This window comes from Thermobia domestica, chromosome 5 (genome assembly GCF_964235325.1).
Source record: "Thermobia domestica chromosome 5, izTheDome1.hap1.1, whole genome shotgun sequence".
Taxonomy (NCBI): Eukaryota; Metazoa; Arthropoda; class Insecta; order Zygentoma; family Lepismatidae; genus Thermobia; species Thermobia domestica.
In genome coordinates, this window is record NC_137458.1 from 116,096,801 (window position 1) to 116,122,642 (window position 25,842).

General features: G+C 34.3%; 1 protein-coding gene across 3 annotated transcripts in view; it reads left to right on the forward strand.

The window, feature by feature from the left end:
- The window catches only part of LOC145686059 (cyclin-K-like), a 49,795-nt gene extending 24,519 nt beyond the window's left edge, over positions 1-25,276 (forward strand). Inside the window, exons 6-9 of one of the 3 annotated variants that reach the window (XR_014131511.1) lie at positions 1,901-2,073; positions 5,343-5,507; positions 20,165-20,241; positions 24,867-25,004. Coding sequence is in view for 2 of the 3 variants with exons in the window: in XM_081758957.1 (XP_081615083.1) it covers positions 1,901-2,073; positions 5,343-5,507; positions 24,867-25,171 (643 nt within the window). In the remaining variant the exon portion in view is untranslated. Of the gene's footprint in view, positions 1-1,900; positions 2,074-5,342; positions 5,508-8,153; positions 8,301-20,164; positions 20,242-24,866 lie in introns of those variants that run through there. The other 2 variants (XM_081758958.1, XM_081758957.1) reach the window with 2 other exon arrangements.
- The last annotated feature ends 566 nt before the right edge of the window (positions 25,277-25,842 follow it).

Here is a 25,842-nt window from a genome sequence, read left to right on the forward strand (position 1 = left end):
ATGGCCTAAAATTTCTTATTTAAGAACTATTAAATCTCGGAGTACTTGAATGTCGTAGATAGATTGATAAAATTCTTTGCCTCGACCAAAAAAATCAGCGTATTCCCTTTGTAACACAATGTTTTCCATATTGCTACAATATTGCAGAATAATCAAATAGAAATCTGAAGATCGCTGTTCAAACCTAACATTTACACGTCAAAATATGTACTTAAGTCTCATGTTCCTCAGTTTGTTAATTGTTCTGCTGAGGTTAATCCTGTTTGCCCACTTTTTCGCTCTTTTTTTTTTTTTTCCTACGTTACCGTTTTGAGTTTTCCCCAGCAGAATGCTTATACTTTGTTTAGAACTTTGCATTATATTGCTATGATTTGGATTTCTTGTTCAGCAGAACCCCTGTGGCATTGTTCTTCTCACTCCTGTTTGATCATGAGGTCGTAGAAATACGACCAGGTCTTACTCACGGTTACTGGTTATTGCAGAGTTGGATCTGCCCCCTTGAAGTTGGACCGAAATCGCCTTGCACCTGCACGTTTCCACCCTTTCACGTTTGTGATCAGAGGTAAAAATTTTTGGAATCCATTTCGCAACTCTTGTCAAGCCCTAGTCCTGACATATAACTTTCCATAACCTTTCGTGACTGACTTCGGTTCCCCTTCTAGCCGAGGGGCCGAGATAGCTCAGTGGTAGAGCGTTCACGTCTGGCATATGGAGTCCTTGGTTGGACCCCAGCTTGCGCCAAGTGAACTTTGTGGTGGGCAAACACGGTATGCGTGTTTTTTCTCGGGGTTTTCTCGTTTCCTCTCACTTTCATTCCACCATTTCATTCATTTCTCATCATCACCGTCTCCTTTAGCCTAGCCAGTATAAGCGTGGGACTTACTGCTGACATCTGAAATTTCTATCCAATTTCTTCGTGGCATACGATAATATCAAGGTTAGTTTGTTGTGGATCGTTTTCAGCGGAGTCGGTCTCCGGAAAAAAAAATATATATATATATTGTGGTATCCTACTAAAATACCTTAATGCAGAAATCTAGACTGTTATCCTTACTTTTGACTTTAAGGAAGGAAAAAAGTAATTTTTGATTAGTTCATCCATACATAACTTGCATACTGTAAATTTTGAATTTATCAATGTTGTGGCGAAATTTTAGAATTTAAACATTATGAAGCATTTAATATGTAGTTGAAATCAATTTTGAGACAGACTGTACCAGTCAACACCTCCAGCGGCAGCAACAATACAGTACTTAGTACTACATTGAGTTACTACATGATAGAAACAATCTTACACTAGTATAATCTATGTTATTAGTAATAAAAAAATCAAATAAGTATTTTGCGATATTGTTGGCGTTCAGTAAATTGTGTCACCAGTTAAAAATTGTTGAGAAAAACTGCCTTAATCTACTTTTACTGGGGAGAGGGGCTGTATGACATACCGTAGTAAACTCGAAAAGTATGCCGGGGCTCCTCCGTGGCTAAGCGGTTAGCGTACGCGCCTTTGGCGCGGGAGACCCGGGTTCGATTCCCGGCGTGAGTTCATGTGGTTCGGATTCCTCGTTAATCAGTAGGTCCACGTCTCATATAGCCTCGCTGCTGAACGGGACGTTAAAATCAACTCAGCTGGAAAAGTATGCCTACTGATTAGAAGTTCCTGTGCGTTCTGGAAGTGTTTATTTATTTTGCGTGTAAAGTTTAACTAATATACTGTATTTTCTTTAAATTAGTAACATAAAATTAGCATAGTCTGTAATAGTATGAAAATGTCGAAAGAGATGATTTGTATTGATGAGTTTTTTGTTTGTTTTTAAAGTTTATGTACAACACTATGTTATATAGATAATTTGCATTAAATGAGGAATAAAATAAAATAAAATATTTGTCTCTTTTACAGTTTATGTACAACGCTATGTCTACAGTGGGAACCAGAAATAATTGCTGTAGCTCTTATGTACTTAGCAGGTAAACTAAGTAAATTTGAAGTTGTAGACTGGTCTGGAAGACAGCCTCATCATTTGAGATGGTGGGACATGTTCGTAGAAGATATAACGATGGATTTACTGGAAGGTTTGTATTAATTAATATGAAATTTATAATGTTTATTTATTCTAAAGTCTAGATGGATATTGCATTTCTTTCTATTATCTTCTACATGCTTATGATGAAGTTGAGCATCTTAGAAGTCTCTCGGTGTATTTGCCTCTGTGCTTAAAGATTTCTGAACAAAGTTGAATTGATTCATTGTCTTCGGACATCTTCTTAAGTCAAAATTGATAAATAACGGGTAAGATGTGAAACTAGTTATAAGGACTATAAATAAAATTTACAACATGATTAAAATTGTTTGAAAATGATTAAAATTAAGTGTAAGGTAGCTAGTCCCTTAACATAAGCCATCTATTTGGTCATCTTTAAGTAATTTATGCAAGTACTGCGTTTCATTTTCCTTACAATCAGGCTTGAAATCTTTCACTCTCTCTTTTCCTTATTGAGTGTTCAAAGTATTGAAAGAACTCAACCTTGTTCAGAAACACAAGGAAATAGGTGAGTCTTGTCTGAATAGTTTTAAAACACGCTATCGTCTCCATCTTTATGCTCATTCTGTCTAATATTGGTATAGTATAATTCCTGCTTTGTTTCAGCGATACTTTTGATACCTAAAGTCCTGCTAGCAGGGACGACTTTAGGATTTTGACTTTGGGTAGGCCCGCTCCCTCGCTTATGGATATATATATATATATATATATATATATATATATATATATATATATATATATATATATATATATAGCTACACATTTGATTTGATTGATTAATGACAGTAGGAAATTACTTTTACAGTAGTGGTTGATGCTATTAGTTAAATAATGATCTACTATTAATATAAATAGTGGAAAATATATTTACTTTTTATTGTATCTTTGGCCTTCATATATTTTCCAAAATTTTTGTGTAGGCCCGTGCCTACCCGATCTACTCGCTAAAACCGCCTGCTGCTAGTTTCTTCAGACTAATCCTTCGAACGTTTTTTGACTGCTGCTTTATTCTATCAAAATTTGAATTGTAAACAATGATAATTTTGTGGATCACCAACAGTGTTTAATATAATTAAAAGAGTAAAAGTTGTGAGCGGTAACGTATTTACATTTAGTACTGCATATTTTATGTTACCACATTTTAATTCGTCAAAAACAAAAAACAAGAAGTTACTAAATATTCTTTTTTTGCATTTGTTATTATATTTATGTAAATTGTGTTCAAAATTTAGGGAAATTATCGCTGAAACAAAGCAGGAATTATATTATTCAAGTAATTCAATTTTAAAATGTTCTCCGTGAGTTAAAAGATTTTCAATGAGTGTAGAAAATTACTTCAGTTCAATTGCGTACGATGTATTCATACCGATTTTCTGGTAGATCATATGCATATTGTAGTGTCCTCTGAGCTGTATTATTTACAAATGTTACTACCATATATTTTTTTTTATCAATTGGAAGGAAGCATTTATTATTATTATTATTATTATTATTATTATTATTATTATTATTATTATTATTATTTTCGTGAAATTTTATTTATCATCAAAATGTATGGTTATTGCACATGATTCTGAATATGTACAGCAAATCGTTTGGTAATTCGACTGTCCTTATTTCATGCAAGATTTTTTAAAAATTAATATTAACTTAAAATTTAATTCTTTTGCCTTCAAAATTACATAATGACTCGCGCATAGTCTTGGAACATAGGTGTTCGCAGAAAGATATGGGTGATAAGTTCAAGAATAATTCTGAAGTCTATATGCTTCATATTGTTCTGTACGTCGCAATTTCATTTTGAGCACTGCGGTTGAAATCAAGAAAATAGAACAATAAGTCAGGGTACGTTATCATCGCATGTTGTTAAATTAGAGAAAAGGATACTCTCATAATGTATTATTTATTGAAAGCCAAAAACAGCTGCAGTGAACACTATCACCTTTCTCAGTTCGCATATCTTCGTCCAAAATTGCATTTCACTTCTTTAGTTTGTTTGACACTGTCATTGTAATAACGGATTATATTTATTAACCTGTTGAAAGTGGAGAAAAAAAAAAAAACACACACACACACACACACACACACACACACTAGAATTCAAGTTGGAAACTGTTTTCTTCTTTTCTTCAAGTTTTATAGAGAACACTGTTAAAAAGTATGAAAAAGAATTTAAGATGGCACTATTAACAGAATAACCACAGACCCGTGATGCGAATTATTACAAGTGTTCTGTAAGCAGTGTAAACGTATTTTCCTTATTTTCTTTTCACAGTGCTTTCTATAAAATACTAGTACTGCACTCAGGATTGTAGTTTTCAATCTGGTTTCCAAGATGTACAGTGTTCCCAAGAACTGGGAACTATTCGCATGTTATCAAATATTGCTCTCAACTTTTCTACGTTAATAAACTAAAACAGTAGTCACCTTGCTTTCCTGCACCTTATAATACAAGCGAGCATGCATAACGCTGAAATTTGCTGCTGACAGTTGTCACCATTATCAAGACAGGGGTTAAGATATGAAAAAACTTAATTAAATGTGGGCTAAAAGTAAAATTCAAAACAGTTTCTATGAGAAAAGAAAGTTCTTAAATTGAAGCTATATCAGATGTCAAATATATTTTATTGAAAATTAAAAGGTGGCACCCAACTTGGTATCAGTCTGTGTTTTCTAATGTGTTATTTAGCTTAATGTAAAGCGAGATATTTACTTCCTTATGAGGGAATCAAGTGAAATAATTTGATATAGTGTATCAATTTTCAAAGTTAATTGAAAATACGAAATAATTAGTCGGTTTGTTAAATAGAGCATTCAATTTATTAAAATTGTTCAAATACATTCACATAATTACAATTCTGATCTGCAAAACTAATACATAATTAAAATCAACATTTTTGATTTAGCTTTTTTTTTTTTTAAAATAGTTATTTCATTTTTAGCAGTTTTATTTTTCTGTTTGATTACTATGGTGAACATGTTTTATACTATTTCGTGAGTTATTAACAGAGAATAATATATATGTCACAGATGCACTGAGTCGAAACTTAATTATTGCCCCTACCCACCAGCATTAAAAAATTTCTGAAACAACTCTAAATTTATTATTTCTGCTTCACGGCGGACATTTTTAATTTAGACATCTTTGTTTTTACTTCTTTAACAAAATATTGGTGCTATGACTGGAGTAAACAAGTAAATTACGCCAGTTGTGTTGTAACCTTACGAACGCTGCCGTGATTTCATTTTTTGGATAATCACTGAAAAGCTGTTATTCATAATCTTTTTCTTTCTTTTCAGATATATGTCATCAGGTCTTAGACCTGTATTCACAGCCACCACAAAATCCTTGTCCAGATTCTCCGCCCCCTCTAGGTAAACAACCTCTTAGAGTTACTACCATAAAAAAGGAATCAGTGTCCCAGTCATCACCTTTAATGCAGCAACAATCTCCTGTACCTGCAGGTAAGCTCATAAATTTTATATTTTATTTGAGAGACTTGTGATGGATAATTGATTTTAGTAGAATGTTTCAGGCATAATCATTAAAAAATGAATTCTTAAAGTAAATAAGAGTATTAAGTTCCAGTTATTAACTTTCGAAGAAAACTGAGTGTTTTGTTTTACTTCAAGGTATAAGAATATATTTTCCATACATAGAACCTGTCTTAAGTTATTCAACAATTACATTTGAATGGTAAGGGGAAAAAAAAAAGAAGGAATGTCACAAAGCTGTATTTTCGAGAAAACGACGTTTTAATATTGAAAACCGCGTACAAAATGAATAGGGTTAGTCAAATCTTTTGCCCCTTCCCTTGGACATTTCTACATCTACGCATGCATGGCATATACAGTCAAGTAGTACCAAGAGTCATCAACAGATGGGGCAAAGCACACACATGGACATTCCTTGTTTTTTCCGGAGGCCACGGTTGCTCAGTGGTAGAGCGTTCACCTCTGGTGCTTGGGGTCCCGGGTTCGATCACAGCCCCCGCCAAGTGAACCTTGTGGTGGACAAACACCGTGTGCGTGGGTTTTCTCGGGGTTCTCCCGTTTCCTCCCACTTTCTTCATTCCACCATTTCATTCATTACTCATAATCACCGTCTCCTTTAGCCTAACCGGCATAATCGTGGGACGTAAAACTCAAAGATTTCATTTCATTTTTCCTTGTTTTTTTCTCCTTACGCTTCATTTATTTTTATTATAATGTATCATAATTATGCAAATTTTGCAGAAGGGCACTTAACACTCGAACGCTCCGAATTTTGAACAACCTTAAACGCCAGCGTTCCTTTTAGCACTTCGGAACAGCCAAGTCTTGGGCGAAGAGTATTGATTTGCAAAAAGCAACATCTTTTAGAAGTTTAGAGTTATCGAAAACATTTGTATGGAAGATATTTGGTTTGAAAATAGATAAGCAAACGAGTGAATGGGGAAAGTTACGCAATGCAAAACTTCGCAATAACTACAAGCCACCGAATTTCGTGCAGATAATAAGATTAAATTCCTAAAATGGGCGGGGCACATTGCACGCATAGGAAGTAACGCTTAGTAATATATAGAGTTCTAGTTGGGGCACCTTTCTTGTGACAGATTTTCATGGATTAATGTTTAAGGTCGACTCGGTTCACTGGTTTCAACAGATACTTCATCTTCAGCTTAGGCCTTGGTGGGTCGAATGCTATTTGAATTTGACATCACGTATACTTTTATATACTTGTATCGCAAAAGAAATTTACTTTTACAACATAATGAACAGTCTGTAAAACCCCGAAGATGACAAAGAATGGCAGCCTACGGGACATACAATGGACTAAAGTACACAGTGCATATTTAACACAAGGTAAGGTGTAGCACTTTTTCTGAGTTTAACGTCTCACGATTATGCACCGAGGTTAAGGGAGACGGCGATGATGAAACAAATGATAGTGGTGGAATGACGAAAGTAGGAGGAAACGGAAGAATCCCGAGAAAACCTACACACACGTGTTTGTCCACCATAAAACTCAGTTGGCACCTAATACCTTAAACATGACTGTATAAAAACATCTTATTGTTTACAATAAGAAAAATCCTTCTTTTCTTATTATATTTAATGGTTAAGTGAAAAACCGTGAACTATTTGTAAAACTTTAAACATCCATCATAAAGACTTTGTAACAATAATGTTAGTGTATAGGTCTAGAGGGACTTTTGTTCTTATTGTTTTGTCGAAGAAAATTAAGATACAGTTCCTTTCTTCGAAAATAAATATTTAGAGAAAAAGGTAGGTCCAATAAATGTTTTATATCGCTTCAGAACTGCCTTGAGTACAGACTAAAGAAAAAGAGTATATAGTATCATTTGATATAGTATTTGTACGTCTTTGGAACATGCATAATCATAGGTATTCTGCCATTATTGGCAGGTCACTTGCTGCAACTGAGAAGCTTCCATGCTTCACGGTCTTAGAGCGCCTTCGTGGCTAAGCGGTTAGCGTACGCGCCTATGGCGTGGGAGATCCGTTCGATTCACGGCGGGAGCTCATGTGGTTTGGATTCCACGTTAACCAGTAAGTCCACGTCTTATATAGCCTCGCATACCCTCTAGCATGTCCCTCATGATACAATTCCTTCTTCTAGAATAAATTTACTCTTATCTGGTGCAAAAGAAGGCTATAGGAATTGTGTATATTTACTCAAAAAATAATTTCAAACAGAAACATTACTATTGAAACAAATTATCCGTTTAAAATATTGTTAAAAAAACTGTACTCCAGTTTGTACATAGATAATATATTAGCATAAAATATACGTGGTAACGTAGTGTTATGGAATAGAAAAGTATCATGTATATGACATCAGACAAAAAGACGAGATTTGATATAGACAAGACACAAAACAACACTTACGGAGTATATGATAATATAGTTTAATCTAAATTTATAACAATTTCTGAAAGCAATATGTGGAAGAAAACATGTCTTAAACTACGAATATGGACCATGTTAGGATGTAGTACATTATATGAAAAATTGCTTTTCTCACATCGCTTCTTAGTCTGAGCTAAAGTTCACTAGAACAATTAAAAGGCCTTAACAAAGTTTTTCTATTTCTTTTCATTTTTTCAGAGCTCACTACAAAAATTAAGAGGCATTAAGTAACAAAACTTTTATATTTCTTTTCATTTTTATTCTAATCCTATTCTAATCCTTCCTTGTATTCTAATCCTTGTAATATTATAAATATCATTCAGATTTTATGGTTTTTATACTTTTATTGTATTGTTAAGTCTTCGGCTATATATTAATGTTGTATTAAGCTATGTAGAATGCAACGATAATTTAACTATATGTAAAACTACATTGGGAAGTTTAATTTGCAGTTGTAGTTTAACAAATTATATGTATTAGTTTTTTTTCTGTAATGTATATTTTTTCTTTAATAAATAGTATTATTATTCTTTAAGGAAAAATACATTAATGACACCTAAATATATTGCATACACTGTATATATTTCTACCTGTTTTTCTAGTTCTGTAAGTTCTTCGGTATTGGTGAGATTTTTATTAATCAATTTGTTCCTTAAGCCTGTAAGTCGTAATTGATTTGAACCATATATATCTTCATAAGACACTGATTATTTTACTATGTAGTATTTTAAATGAACTAGGAAATAATATAGTACTAGAACAGGGTGTCTGTCGGTCACGAATGTCACGAAATCAGAAAATGGTCATGAAAGTCACGAAAAAGTCACGAAATTTAGCTTTTGGGTCACGCTTTTTTTTTTTTTAACTGTTCAAATGTAAGTACAGATTGGAAAATTTTGTTCTATAAAACGTCCAAGTTCACCACCAAAAATGTCTATGGTCGGCTTTAGACGATACCAAATCGCAAGTAAAGTATGTTTCTATCGCATGGATGAAAATTCGGCCTAATTCGCACCCAAATTCGCTCTTGAAAATATTAGAAAATTTTATGATTTGGTACAGAAAAGGTCACGAAAAAGTCACGAAATTTCATTTCGGAATTTTAGTAGACACCCTGTAGAAAAATACAGATAATAGTAAAAGCATTTCCTGAGTTTTTCAGTATTTTAACAAAATATAATATAGAAAATAGATAGAATTAGTAGTTTTAATGGTAGGATTAAGAAATGCAAAAGATAATTTACGCTTTGATGAATTGAGCGAAGTTACGAAATTCAAATTTAACTCTAATTATTGTACATTATAAATTGGATAATAATTCTTGTTTTAATATAGAACAAACAATCTATAGAATTTTAATAAAAGGAACAAAGTCTTGACGTACCTTGCGTTTATATATATATATATATATATATATATATATATATATATATATATATATATATATATATATATATATATCAGGCTGCTACGGTAAAACTTCATTCCTTTTTATTATACATAAATGTGTATTTTACGAAATGAAATCTTCAGCTTTTTATAGAATTTTAAGGAAAATCCTTCACAATAAATCGTAAGTAGTTTTCTAAGTATTTAGTTTTGATTATTACAATAATGTTACTATTTCTCTTTCTTCACTGTGCGAATATTAATTTTTTTCACATCATAAATACGTAGTATTGTATGCATGTTCCCAGTTCGATGTTGTGCAATCCACCCTCGTTACATTTTTAGTGCAGGTCAATAGGGGCTATTATGATATAAATTGATATGAATATTATTGAAATAAACCTTCATTCCTGTGGAATTTCAAAGCTTTAGCACATACGATGAGAGAGTAAGAGTAATTTTAGCTTGGTGAAAGAATTATTAAAATCTGTTCAGTAGTTTTTTAGATCATCAAACCTTGATTGATCAACAGCTAAGCCAAACTACTTACGCTAGAAATGTAAAATTTGTACAGTACATAGCATTTACGACGTAAGGTACCACTAAGGAAGGAGTTAGAATTGTTATAACAGGATATTCATATCTCAGAATCCTTTGAGATTAGAGAGACAAGAAATGTATTTTTTTGACTTTTGATTTTAAATGATTAAATACATATTCATAAATGATTAAATACAGCGTCACACACATAGGATTTTTTGATATGTCATCAAGAAGGGAAGAAATAGGAGTAAGATTTCCAGTTATTATATTAACACTTCCATATCTCGGAAATCTTTGTTTATACATACCAGGGCATTTTTTAAGCTACCTTTTTGTATCTAAAAGGATACTCAGTCCCAGCAGTTTGGGATACCCAGTGCACTTCATAAATCTTTAAATTACTGGAAGAGTACTTGAATAATAAATTACTTGAATTACTGTAAATTTAAAATTACTTCAATATACTTTGGTTTTGTGACTAGCTTGTATTCTGTGAATAGGTATAAAATTGGAGAGCTTTATTCTTGAAATTTCAGACATTCCTCTTTCTTTCGTTTCACGTTGTCATTTGTCTAGATGCTAGCATTTTCATTCTACTCTAATACAGAGAAAGTTAATGAACCGACTAAAGAGGCAGAAAGGTTGAAACCGAACTCTCACATCAGTAACGATCCAAATGACGTTTGGATTATACACCTTTTGTATAGTCTCTGAGAGAAAATAGCAGAAGAAAACAACTTGCTATTTGGATATTTAATTTTTATGAAATTGAATTTTTACGTATCCTTAGCTTACAATACTCTTTTGGTTCGTTACAATTAAGACTCATTATTTCTGATAAAATATTGAAAATAGAACATTTACAACACTTTTGGGGAGCACTTTGCGTTGCGACGATAGCCTCTTAGATCAAAATCGGCAATTTGTAGAGCAAGAAGGAGCTGCTGATTCAGTGCCGACGCCGATGGCTTTTTAGTAAAAATCTCTCATGCCAAATGATTAATGTAGCTACGTGAAGTGAAATTCAGGATTGTCGTCTGTCATCTGTAAAGTAGCCCACCATTTACAACATATTTGAGGGTAAGCTAACCTGCCTATTGAAGAGGAGGTTATTGTCAAGTATTGAAGAGGAGGGAGGAAGTAGAGCGGCAGAATTAGTTAGGCTTGCCATGTTTGTTTTGGTTTGCTTCTTGTATGTTTTCTGGAGACAATTGAATATCGGGTTTCCTAGCATCTATTTCCGTTTTATTGAGAAGAGGTGATCACAGACGATTTTTCCTTTAAAGTCAGATTGCCTTTTATTCTTTACCATAACGTGGTTGTTTCACACATTCTACTATCACCAAGGGCGCCGATCCTGGGGGCCCGGGGGACCCCGGCCTCTCCCAAAGCTCATGTGGGTCCCCTATTGTATTTACGAATATACAATATTAGGCATAATTTGAATGCAATTTGTCTTAAAATCCTCATATATATATATATATATATATATACTTTCTGAATCTGTATGGGCCCCCCAAATTTACGGAGAAATCGGCGCCCTTGACTATCACACCGATCTACTATGCACTATATTGTTGATATTCATTTGATGCGACGCATATTAGGTTATAAACTTTGATAAAGCAATTTTGATTTTTTTTTTTCTTAGGTTGGGTCACTTTGAGTGCATACATAATTTTGAAGTTGTTATTTTAGAAGCCTGTTGAGGCTAACTTTCAGCTATTCCTGAGCTACGCTCTTGCATTCGTAATTTGGTTCGCTTTCCAGAAATTTCCAATTCTCATTATCGCCCAAATCCAGTCTTCTTAAAGATTGTTCTCCTTAACCCAGGAATGCAAATAAGCAACAATATAAGCATATATATAAATAAGCAAAAATATTATACTCGTCCAAGAGAAAAGCTACTAGCTCACATCCCACAATAGAAATAATATACTTACCTTCGGTATAATATTAAAAACTCGCCGGCATCGATGAACCCTCCCCTCGGGCGAGTGGTTATTTACATCCCTGCTTTATCTTAATCTGTTTTATTCTGGCCTAACATTTCCTGGCAATCAAACATTTCGTGTCTGTTATGGGCAATATCGGTAATTGATATTTGTTCACGCAATTTTTCTGACGCAATTAGTAGATGGCACAAACTTGTAAGAAAGTAAGGGATTGTCCATTAAATACAAAGCGCTATTTTTAACAATTTTTTACCCAATTTGTTGCATAGTTACCTTCAGTGGCGGATTTACGCCGGGGGGAAGGGCTGAGCTCCTCCAAAATTTTAGGATTTCTATAGAAAACTAATCAAATGTTCCTCATAACCTTCAAGCCACTCCCTTAAAATTAAAAATTTCTAAACACAAAGTATTCCTAAAGAGAAGCCCCTACTAAAATATTTTTCTAAATTTGTCACTGGTTACATCTGTGCTCATCCCCCTGTTTTTCTTTATACTCAGATATTAGAATCTCTAATACTCACAAGGAAGGGTCACGCAGTGGCTCCGCTGAGATCCGAACGAGACAATTGTGTTTGCATTTGAAATGTTATAACTAGATGAATCCCAAAGTTATACGTGCCACCGGGAGGAATATCGTGAGTTACAACATATTTTGTAATGTAAGAACTACAAAAAAATTACATGGCAGAATAGTTTGAACCGAGTCATTTGTTCGGAAACGGTTGTGTAAGTGGAAAACTAGACCAACACGTATCCCATCATTTTCAACAACAACCTTGTTGGGGTAAAAAACTTTGTCCCAGTGTCCCCCGCAGGGTCCTAGACGGAGTCCAACTCAAAATTTTCAAATGGCAAGGGGGGTTAAGTGGCACATCATTTGAAAGCTGTTGTAAAATGAAAGAAAATGCAGCAGGTCTCGACTCTCTACAACAACCCTGTGCAAGATGACGGAGGGTCAAAATGTAAACAAAAACAATTGAAAAGTCCGTGGTCACCCCTATAAATCGGAAATGGTGAGACTTGAAAATAGGAAGGGAGTCTGGCATTATGTTCAAAGTACAACAATTTAAGTGAAAAAGTCTTGTCCCAGGGTCCCCACAGGGTCCCAGGTGGGGTCCAACTAAAAAGTTTCAAATGGCAAGAGAGGTTAAGAAGCTCATCGTTTGCAAGATCTTGTTAAATGAAAGTAGATGGAGCAAGTCTTGACTTTCTACGACAACCCTGTCCAAAATTGCGGCGGGTCAAAATGTAAAAAGCATAATTGAAAAATATGGCCGCCACGAATCCAAGGTGCTTAAAACCTGTCATTCATAACAGTACAAATCTAAATCTCTATTTTTCTCTATTATGTGTTTAGAAATACTAGGAAGAGTAAACAACAATTGAATTTCGATTCACTTCAACTATTATTTCATTCGGTAACAACATATATATGGTTTCTTCTTAATGCACGTTCGTCACGGTTCTCTCGGCATTATTTACTTGAATATAACGAATATGCGATGAACACACAACTATGACTTCCTACTCATAGTGAAAAAAAAAGTTGAATACCTTCGGGTATTTTTCTAATTTTGTCATACGTAGTTCATACAGAAAGAACTTGCTGCACCAGTAAGTTGGGGGCTCTATTGTAACGTATTCGTGATGGTTACATTTGTATGTCACTCGTTGGTTTGATCTCAATACTTCAAACAATACCAAATAAAAAAAAATCATTTGCAAGATTGGCAAGTAGTACCAAACATATGTAAGCCATTTCAGTACATCGAACTGCGTCAAACTTTGTTGGCTTGGTCACAGTATTCCAAGAAATAACATGTTTATATACAAACTCATTTTTCACGCTGGCAGCCATATTGGATTACAGATTATACTCTTTGATATTTTGTGGACTATTAACCATAAACATTCACTTCTCCAACACCAGTGGTGTGAGCTGGATATGCGTTCGATATATAGTGCGGCATTTTGAACTCAAGATGTCGCGTTTTTGAACATTTTGCATATTTTAGTCACTTACTAATCAACATTAATGCCAAATTTGTTTTCCTAGCTTCAGCAGTTTGGTATGCTTATCCTTTCGATATAGGTTTTAAGCGGCCATCTTGGATTGTTTTCCAATTTGTTTACATTTTGACCCACCGCAATTTTGGACAGGGTTGTCGTAGAAAGTAGAGACGTGCTCCATCTTCTTTCACTTAACAAGAGCTTTCAAACGATGTCCTACCTCTCTTGCCATTTGAAATTTTTTAGTTGGATCCCACCTGGGACCCTGTGGGGACCCTGGGACAAGACGTTTTCACTTAAATCGTTATACTTTGAAAGTAATACCACACATTCTTTTCTGTTTTCACATTTCTCACAATTTCCGATTTATAGGGGTGACCATGGACTTTTCAATTAAGTTTTTGTTTACACTTTGACCCGTCGCCATTTTGCACAGGGTTGTTGTAGAGAGTCGAGACCTGCTGCATTTTCTTTCATTTTACAACAGCTTTCAAATGATGTGCCACGTAACCCCCCTTGCCATTTGAAAATTTTGAGTTGGACCCCGTCTGGGACCCTGCGGGGGACCCTGGGACAAAGTTTTTTACCCCAACAAAGTTGTCGTTGAAAATGATGGTATACGTGTTGGTCGAGTTTTCCACTTACACAACCGTTTCCGAACAAATGACTCGGTTCAAACTATTCTGCCATGTAATTTTTTTGTAGTTCTTACATTACAAAATATGTTGTAACTCACGATATTCCTCCCGGTGGCACGTATAACTTTGGGATTCATCTAGTTATAGCATTTCAAATGCAAACACAATTGTCTCGTTCGGATCTCAGCGGAGCCACTGCGTGACCCTTCCTTGTCAGATTATAGTCACTGTCCATTTTCCCGTTTTTTCTTCAGCGCCAGTTTTCTTAAATATTGCCAGAAATTTTTCCTTTTCTTTGATAATTTTACGATCAGTGAGATGCTACAAAATGATTGAACGTTTGTGACAGTTAAATTGTTAAAAAGAATTCCTTATGCCATAAAGAGTAACAAATTGTAAACCTTTCTCATGTTCTGTAGCGTTACATAATTAATAGACTGTCCTAATAGTATCTAATGCCGAAATCTCCAATACACCGCATGCATTCCATTTTCATAGGAAAAGCAGGGTTACATACAATGTTCCTGTATTGATGGCGATGTGTTGAATCGGAAATGAAAGTTAGCAGAAGTCTGACAAATGCGTCATTTTGTATGTAATTATTTGAAACGGAAAATTTTCCGATTCATAAAAACATGCTCCACTTATTCCTACATCGTTGTTTAGCCGTGATGTGAGGTGGAGACATTTCTTCTATATTTTTTCGGAAAATTTTCCGTTCTTAACAAATATCAGTGATCAAGTAACAGTTCCTCAGTATTCATAAAATTGATTGAAATAATGTAGAGAAATGTTAAAAAGTGAAAGATCGTTTAAAGAATCTGAAAATTTTCATAGCTCAGACAATTTTCAGTACTATGTAGGAACAAGTGAAATAATTTTTCATGAATCGAAGAATTGTCTGTCCTGTAATGATGAAAATTTTCCGATTCATAAAAACATACTCCACTTATTCCTACATCGCTGTTTAGCCGTGATGTGAGGTGGAAAATTTTTTTCTATATTTTTCCGGAAAATTTTCCGTTAACAAATATCAGTGATCAAGTAACAATTCCTCAGTATTCATAAAATTGATTGAATTTATGTATAGAAATGTTAAAAAGTGAAAGATCGTTTAAAGAATCTGAAAATTTTCATACCTCAGACAATTTTCAGTACTATGTAGGAACAAGTGAAACAGTTTTTCATAAATCGAAGAACTGTCTGTCCTGTACAGTGATGAAAATATTCCGGAAAATTTTGAACGGAAAATTTTCCGATTCATAGAAACATACTCCACTTATTCCTACATCGTTGTATAGCCGTGATGTGAGGTGGAAAATTTTCTTCTATATTTTTCCGGAAAATTTTCCGTTAACAAATATCAGTGATCAAGTAACAATTCCTCAGTATTCATAAAATTGATTGAATTTATGTATAGAAATGTTAAAAATTGAAAGATCGTTTAAAAAATCTGAAAATTTTCATGGCTCAAACAATTTTCAGTACTATGTAGGAACAAGTGAAACAATGTTTCATAAATCGAAATATTTTGTGTCTTGTATATAAAAATTCAAGAACTTTTGATGAGTCGGAAAATTTTCATCATTTTGAAGCAAAAAGTAAAACAATTTTCTGTGAATCGGAAAGTTTTATTGCTTTGTAGAAGCAAATGTAAGTAATTTTCATGAATCGGAAAAGTTTCATCACGATGTAGAAACAAGGGAAAACACTTTTTATAATCCGGACAGTTTTGGATATTATGTATAGTGATGTTAGGTGGAAATTTTTCCACTATATTTAACTGCACGTTGAGATATACAATTCCTGTAGAGGAAAATTAGACAGCAACAAATTATAATTTTCCAATTAGATTTCGGGAACCAGAAAATTTTCTAATATTTCAAGTTGGGAAGTAAATATTTACATAGTATCTCTCTCTCTCTCTCTTTCTCTCTCTCTCTCCCTATTATATCTACTTATTTATAAATGTTGCAGAATGTAAAACTATAAAAGCAGTAAAGCTATGAGAAAACCGTCTTATGCGTATTAAACTGACGGAATCTAATATTGTAAGATCAAAGGGGATTCTGAGGGAAGAACGCAGTGAAGTTTTTGAAACATTCTTGAAATGAAGAATCGTTAGATTTTCACTTCATGAAACTTTTTAAGACAATATTTATTACCGATAAATTTTACGGCTAAACAACAATGTAGGAATAAATGGAGTATGTTTTTATGAATCGGAAAACATTCATGACTTTTAATAAATTGAAATTTTAAATAATAGAATTGGATATTTGTACTCTACGAACTCATGTTCTCTGCACTTTGCATACACAAACACATACACACACAACAGAGGAGTTGATTTGATTTTGAGTTTAACGTCCCTTTCAGCAGCGAGAATATAAAAGACGGGACCAACTGATTAACCCCGCTGGAATCGAAGCGAGGTCTTCCATGCCAAAGGCGCGTATGCTAACCGCTTAGCAACGAAGGAGCTCGCAGATGAAGAGAGAGAGAGAAACACTGTGTACAATTTTACTTCCCAACTTGAAATATTAGAAAATTTTCCGGTTCCCGAAAGCTAATTGGAAAATTATAATTTGTTGCTGACTAACTTTCCTTTACAGAAATTCAATTTTGTAGCTGAATGTGCAGTTAAATATAGTGGAAAATTTTCCACCTAACATCACTATACATAATATCCAAAATTGTCCGGCTTATGAAAAGTTTTTTTCCATTTGTTTCTAGATCGTGATGAAAATTTCCCGATCTATGATGATTCTTTTCACTTGTTTCTACACAGCAATAAAACTTTCCGATTCACAAAAAGTTGCTTTACTTTTTGCTTCAAAATGATGAAAATTTTCCGACTCATTAAAAGTTCTTCAATTTTTCCATATAAGACAGAAAATATTTCGATTCATGAAAAATTGTTTAACTTGTTCCAAATAGTACTGAAAATTGTCTGAGCCATGAAAATTTTCAGATTCTTTAAACGATCTTTCACTTTTTTTATGTTTCTGTACATGAATTCAACCAATTTTATGATTGCCGAGGAATTGTTACTTGATTGCTGATATTTTTTTTTTAGAACGGAAAATTTTCCAGAAAAATATAGCGGAAAAAACAGATACCCTCCCCAGTTTTTGCGTAATGTGTGTTAATGCTTTGTCTACCTTTGGTAAACCTTATCGAATTGACAGAGAAAAGATTAAAAAATATAAGTAAGTTCTAAAATTGTATAATTATTCCATGTTATCGTTGTTTGAAACCGAATCTGAAGCCTGGGTTCCATAAATAACAGCAATTCAAACGGCTTGCACCTCTTGCACCGAATACAATAATTATATGTTAAGTAAATGAATAAGAAAAAATACATCAGCTTATCAGCATTTGGAGGTAAAAATTGAGAATACATTTATTGTTATTTGAAAATAACACGAAACCACATATGCAACATTTGTTCGCTGACCTGTTATTTCCCCAACACCATAATCGCTTCGCTATAGAACTTTTGTTCCTGGTTAAAAATTTGTGTCTTTTTTGAAACTAACTTAACACTGTTCAGGGGTTTCTGGAGAGACCGAAACAAGCGATAGTTTGACGGTGACAGGTCCGGATTATACGGTGGTTGCCAAATTCTCACGACTTCATGTAAAAGGTGTATATGCTCTGGTGTTGTCAGCGTAGTATACGACACCTTTTGTGTTGACCAGTTCGGTCGTTTCTTTTGAATTGCTAGGTGACTCGCGCTAATTAAAGTATTACTCCGAATAACGCTGTATGGCATATTGGACTTTTCTGAGTTACCAGTCAAGTCATGCCGAACAAAACATGGCGTACGTGTACTGAAAGACTCTCTTCCCCATTGCCCATAGCACTAATACGCTTGCAAACTCAGCGGAGCATTGCTGTATATGATAGCATATTTCAATTTTCTTCGTTTTCTCGGTTTCACTAAAATATGCCATATATCACTATTCGGAGCAATGCTTCAATTGTCGACAGTACAAGTCTGAGTCTATCGTTTTGTCCGCCGACAGCGGCTCGTGATGTACTATAGCCTTCCAACCTCACCAAATGCACTGCATAATCTCTGTGGGCGTCATTGTGAGCTTTACCACGGGCTGCAGAGCTGCTGCTCGTTTTGACGACGATCTTTTTTTCGCACATGTAATTTATACACTTTTCATCAACGCTTCAGAAATGGTTCAAGTTTGCTACATTTCAGTAGAGATTCACAGATGGATATTCGATCTTTTTTTTAAATCAAATCATGTGGCACCAAAATGCCAAGTTTCTTTTTGTAACCAGCTTTCTCCAAATGGTTCAACAGTTTGATAGCTATTTAGGTCATCGACGATGCCATGACAGTTTACATGCTGGTCTGGCCCGACTTTGCCAGAATATCATCCACTTTTGCTGTGATTGGTCGCCCACTACAAGAATCTTGGACATCGAAATCTGAAATAAAATGACCGAACCACGTTTTGGCTGTTGCTTTTTGATAATTTATTGTCCCTATAAACACACAAATTTCTTCACAGTCTTGCGCGGCATTTGCATCTTTATCGAAATAAAATTGCATAATGTAGCTCAGTTTTGCAAAAAGTTCACTCATGTTCACGGCTCAGTACCTTACGTTTGATTCCAAAAATTTCAGCACTTTATGCACATTACTAGCATCAGCTGTCACATGACGTTAAGCGTAATCCGCTGCGACGTATATGCCCTGAGATTTGGAACACTAACACGATCTCGTGCGCATCAGGTCTCAACTCCATGGGACAAGTATGTTCATATGCTACAGCGTCGAGACTTTTCTAATACGTCGCTAGAAACTACGTGCTAGTGGCGTTATACTTTATATTAATTTTGCTATTCTGTCACTTTTAATCCTTCTGTCACTTTAAATAGTGCACATCAAATACGAAATGTTGGGCTAAGAAATTTTATGCAAGTAATCCCCACTGCAAGATTTTGTCTTGGTAAATTTACTAGAAAACCAATTATGGCATCATAGGCATCGCTGAAAAGTTCTTAACGGCTATCAACTCGGAGATTCGTCCGATTTTGCAGACTGCATTTTGTAATATTAAGGAACTACAGAGTAATTAGTGATTGTATTGTTTGACATTTCAGGATTCTTAATGCGAAACAACAAAATTGAATTTGGTAGGCGTCTAAACAATTAAGAACATACCGACATACATTCATGTAGGTAAAAATTAAAGATGAAACTGTTTTTCCGCAAATAAATAAACATGTTTATTGCGTATTTTTAAACGATTTGTGAAGTGCAGCATTTCTGTTCAATACGCAGGATATATGATATAAACAGCAGTACAATGTAAGATCCGAATCTTATGTATATTTCCCACCGTTAATCGAGCATGGAACCGCAGCTTTGAAGTAATGTGTATACGATTCTTGAATTGTGAAGAAATAATAATTTCATTATCTATTTTTTTCATTTATTCCTTTAAGTAGAAATGGAAACAAAAATATTTCCATTTGTTTAATATTTGTTTAACACTATAAATCGGTATTAATTAATTATTCAATTTGACGTGCAGTTGAATGTAGTGGGCGCTGGTGATTGTCAGCTAAAATATATTATTACTCTTATGTGTGATTTTGCAGAGCCCAGTTTTTGTTATAACTATTTTATTATATTCTGCTGTAGGTAATATATAATTGTACAAGATGCTGATTTAATAGTAGCAAGTAAGAGATGAGTCCCAAGATAGTGGAAATTGCGAGGTAAAGATATTATGGATATGATTTTGTACGACCAGTTGTTTTTCTTTGTTTTTTCATTGTGAATACAATACTAGTAACAGGGTTGATTGTCGGCGGTACTAAACTATACAATGAGTTGAGTTTCTGTTTGTTACTAACAAGTTAATCTTCCCTCATTTTTAAAAAAACGAATACTAGTAGCTGAAATGCTTATAACTAAATGCATGCAAGATATAATATCTTAATTAAAATGCATGAAGTTATTTTGAACTCCTTTGGTGGAGCGATTTAAAACGTGTAGGTTGGTAGATAAGGATCATTTGTTAGCTGTAAACGGTTAAGTAGAACATTAAAGGAAAACGAAATTATGATTGATAATATAAAATTATTTGAATCATTTTATTTCCACACAACAGTGTGATGAAACAATGTTGTAATAATTATTATAAAACTTGCAAAAAAAAAATCTTAACCGACTTCACACACGTAACCCACTTGTTTAAAATATTTCCGCAGTTTGTGAATATCTTTATATTCCGTCCAGTTCTCAAGATTCGATTGTTGATTTCAAGTAGGCAGCCCTGTTATACTCGTACATGACGCGGAATTCGACAACATACAAGAGGACTTTTTGTCTTCTTTTGATGCCACGAATCACCTCCAGGAATGTATATATATATATATATATATATATATATATATATATATATATATATATATAATGTAACGATGTTTATCCTCCAACTCCTATATAGCAACACCAATTTTGATAGGCTATGGTCTATTCATATACCAAAAATCAAGTTGTGTTTTTATCATGTTACTTTAGTTAAAATGAATATCCTAAGGGGGCGCGAAGAGTACAAAATTTATGCGAAAAATTACGTATCTCAGGATCCTTTCAACTTAGAAAAATGAAACCTGGTACATTCTTCATTTAAAACAAACGATCCGTTACCCACCGTTTATGAAAATTATTGTGTTACGGGGGGCATATATATATAAATTGATGTAAAGATGTTTGCCCGGTAACTCGTTTTAGATCACCGGATAAATTTGGATGATTTTTGATACATGACTGAACCACAGCCTATCTCGGCGTTTTGACATGATACTTTGTTTAAAGTATGCGTCCTAAGGAGGGGGGAAGCAGCAGGGATTCAAAATCTGTGCGAAAAATTGAATAAAACTGACGACGATGTTCGCGAAATCATCCTAGCTGCGCCGATCCACATTTTCGGCAAGGGGGGTGAAGTATGAGGAGTTACCCTAAAAATACGTTTGACGGGTAACTTCTCCGAGACTGTTGCACCAATTTTGATGATTTTTGGGTTTTTGTACATTTTCGGCAAGGGGAAGAGAAGGCGTAAGGGAGTAAAATGTAAATAATCGGAACCTACTGATATTAGTGTCCAGTCATAGTTTTTAGGGTTGCTGAGATTCTTAGTAACACCCCCGACGTCATTGAAGTCCTAGTTTAGTTTCATCAGTAAGGGCTGGGGTGGGAAAAGGATGATGGTCTATATTAGTGTCAAATGAGATGAATGTTGACACAACCGATGCCGTTTAAGTGTAAATTCATCCCCCATGCGTATCCGAATGGAAAAGAGGAGGTTCAAATATTTCACATAAACCTGTTCTCCCCGTGCAAAAAACGGGTATTTCAGCTATTATATATATATATATATATATATATATATATATATATATATATATATATATATATATATATATATATATATATAAACCTCCTCTTTCTAGTTGCAACTTACTTAAAAAAATCTAAAAGATGAAATGGCAGGAATTCAAAATTTGATCTGCAATTAGCCAGACCGTCCAGTTTACTTCAGCTTTATTTGCATCGCTGGTACTTCAAGGAATAGTCATTGTGCCGATAATTCCTTTTAGTTTAGTGAGTTTTTTTTTTTTTCATATTGATATTTCAATTTCGCTGGTTCTTTTTTCATATATTGTACTGGAAAATCCTTAACGACGATCAGCTAGGAGAGAAATCTTCTGTTTTAGGATATGGTATTATATAATATTAAGGAATTACAAAATATAATCATTAATAAATAAAGTGAAATGATTCTTCTAGTTTAGCATCTCACGATTATGACCCTTCGGCTAAAGGGGATAGATTTCTAATGAGAGTGAATGATAATGAAATAATGGGTGAAATTAGAATGCAGGAGAAACAGGAGTATCCCCTAGAAAATCTATGAATACGATGTTACCCACCGCAAATTCTCATGGCCAGGGATCGAGCTAAGTCTCATACTGTTTGTTTAGACAGTTTGCATTGATTGCAGTTCTATATCAACCTTACCTTATTCTGGATCATCTAACACAATTGAAGTTCCTTGATAAAAAAAGATGCTGTAGAAATTACAATAGATCACGAGTTCAAAGAAATTAATAGAAAGGTCGTCAAACAGTAACGTACAGTACACTGTATTTCGAAATAGTAAGCAGTAGAGAAATGAAATTTTGTAGATAGGAGCATTGGTTTTTTGGAAATGTCTCTCAATATATGATCCATTTACTACACTACACTGCAGCCATCATTGTTTCCATGACACAAATGTGTATTCGTAAAACTCCTCGGGTTGATCATTACATTTTTCACACATGTAATTAGCTCTTCGTTATATCAAGGTTATTTCATATACAAATGATCCTTTAGTCGTCCAAGCAGATAGAATTCTGCTGGTGCTAAGTCGGGATTGTATGGAGGTTGTAGAACGCTGTCTTTCCTGTAAGCCATCTTCTGAACTGTCATGTGCAGTATGAGCTCTTGCATTATCGTGATGTAACGTGATGTCCCTTGCGTGTAACGCTAGCCTCTTTGTTCGTAAGACACTGCAGCTTTTCCAAGGATAAACCCCTATTGTTCTTTGATAATGATCTTTCCACATTCAAGAAAGTCTCTGAAAATATCGCCCCTGTGTTCCCAAAGGATGTCGCCGTCAATTTGTTGTATGAGCTGAGAAGTTGCGACGTCCTTTGATGTGAACATTCTGATTTCTTCCATTCCATCAACTTCATTTTGGTTTCAGGATAGAAATTATACAACCAGCTTCCATCACACATGACGACTCCATAAAGGCATTTTGGACAGTCCTCGGAGGAGTTTTACAGCTCATCATAGGCATTCATCTTGATTCGCATCGCTTTCCTTGTCAAGAGCCGTGGAACTCAGCGAGCACATTTTTTTCTGTATCTCAATTGTTGGACTAGCGTTAACACAGATCCTTTTGCCGTACATGTGTGCTCTATTTAATCTGTCTCGTGTGATACATCTTTCTTTTTGGATGAGGTCTACAATGACTAATGCGTTTTCATTGGCTGTGATAGTTAACGGTCTACCTGACAGTGCCTGCTCCTAGGTGCTGCGATCACCACGTCGAAACCTCTAAAACCATAGTGTTGTCTCCATAGATTGGCCACAGCCTACTGTGAATCGATGTTGCTGAGTTTTCCCCGATTTATGGTGGAATTCGATCACTGCACGTTGGCGTAGTAAGGCGTGACGTTGATCATTCCTAGTGGCTTATCTGAAACAACAGGAAATAAAAATGATTAGGTATTAAAGGCCCTACAAAATTTAATTTTTCTACTGCTTACCATTACCGAGCTACAGTGGATTGTGCACTATTTTTCACAGACCTTTGTGTATTTTGTTAAAAATTAATGTCTAACAAATTTGGATCCTTAGAAATACATTATCACGATGTATGATCACTCATAATGTTGGTTATGTTGTATTTTTAGGAATGGTACCGCCAACTATTTTAAGAATTCTTTAAGGATATAGACTATGATAGAATGGGTAAAAATAATTCTTCAAACAGAAAATCTACGGTCGTTTTTACGTTCCTGTTCATAATTAGTTAGGATCTAGAACTGTTCTTAGCAATTTAATTCAAAACCCGTCTTTTTAGAGTAAGATCCATGCAAAATGGCGATGAAACTTTTACTTGCAGAATGAAGTTGCACTAAAAGGAAAAAATCGTTTGAAGAACACATTCATAGAATGAAGCATGTGCAAGTAACTTCATTAATAAGTAGTTTTAGACTTGGATGATCCGTTATCATCATCGGAAGATTTTGTGTGAGAGATAATCTTACTCCTCCTCTTCGTGATTTCTTTATTATTTATTTATTTAAATACTGTCTATGAATTGAAGGCATCTTTTCCTTCTTTTTATTGATAGCATTGTGGAAAAGTAGCTACAGTCACCAGCAAAAGTGTTTTTTCAGATTTCTTCAATAACTTCCAAATGAAAACAACTCTTTGAATGCACGTTCCCGCAATTTAAAGATTTATATGTATATATATATCTCCAGAAAACGGTATTGACACCAGTTCAGTCACTCCAAAGTTTGCGAGAAGTGAAATTGTATAAGTGATGCATACTTTTGCTGACGACTGTACAAGTGGAGTATCTACGTATAATATGAGTACTACATATAAAAAATGGTGGTGAATGGTAGTTAACAATAAAAAGAATTAGAACCAAATTGAAATTAGCATTCAGTTTTTGAACTGCAAAACCAAATAGAAATTAGCATTCAGTCTTTGAACTACATCTTAACATTGTAATATCCCAATTACATTGTAACTTTCGCCTTTTTCTTTTCAGTATTGCCCCCCAAAATATTGAAGACTGATTCAAATTTGTCATCTACCACAAATGACAAGCTTGAGAAATCTGAGACTATTGGAACAAAGACTGAAGTCCCGCCGCCCTATCAGGGTCCTTATCCTTCATCGGCACCAACACAAACATCTGCCTATCCTCCGACGTACATAACTCCAAGCAAGGCGGCGTTGGCGGCTGTCAGTAATTCAGTGAATACATCAGCAACTTTTACATCATATAGTCATCAATACCGGCCTCCACCACCACAAACGTCTCAGTATTATCCACCACCTTCCCATTATTGACATAAACAATTGACTGTTCTCTCTTTTTTGTTTGTTTGTAGATAAATACTTAATTATATGTGTATATATGAAGTTGTAATAAATATTTTTATATATTGTCTCGAATCTTGCTTTTTATTAATGCATTATCCTGTAAGTTGTTTTAACATATTTATGCTCAAGGGGTCATTAATGACCCATGGAAGTTTGACGAAATTTAGAATATAGATATTTATTTTATTTTACTGAATAATTTGAGTGTTTTTGATTAATTGGACTTCCTAATATTGAGCTAAATGGAAAATAATTTTATGAGTGTGATGTCTATTCTCTATGGAAGGCGCTTGGTGCTACAGTGATGTTAAATTGTTCCGGTAGTACTATATTATTTAACGTTTGTATTTAGTCTGTTACATAGAAGTTTAGCTTCCGTTATCGTATTTGTGGTGTATTGAATTTCACTGGATCTTTAACAGTCCTTTAAGCATATCCTGTTTAAACGAAAAGAATTGACATTATGCAATAATTAGTTGTTGTTCACTTTAAAATTAGGAAAAGGTATAAATAATTACTGTTAAGCAAAACTTCTCTAGAAGGTGTCTTTAATTATATATTATCCGCCGAGTTTTGGTCTTCAACCTTCAACGAAGATTAGGTTGCTATACTTGATCTCACACTAAGCAGTAATAAGC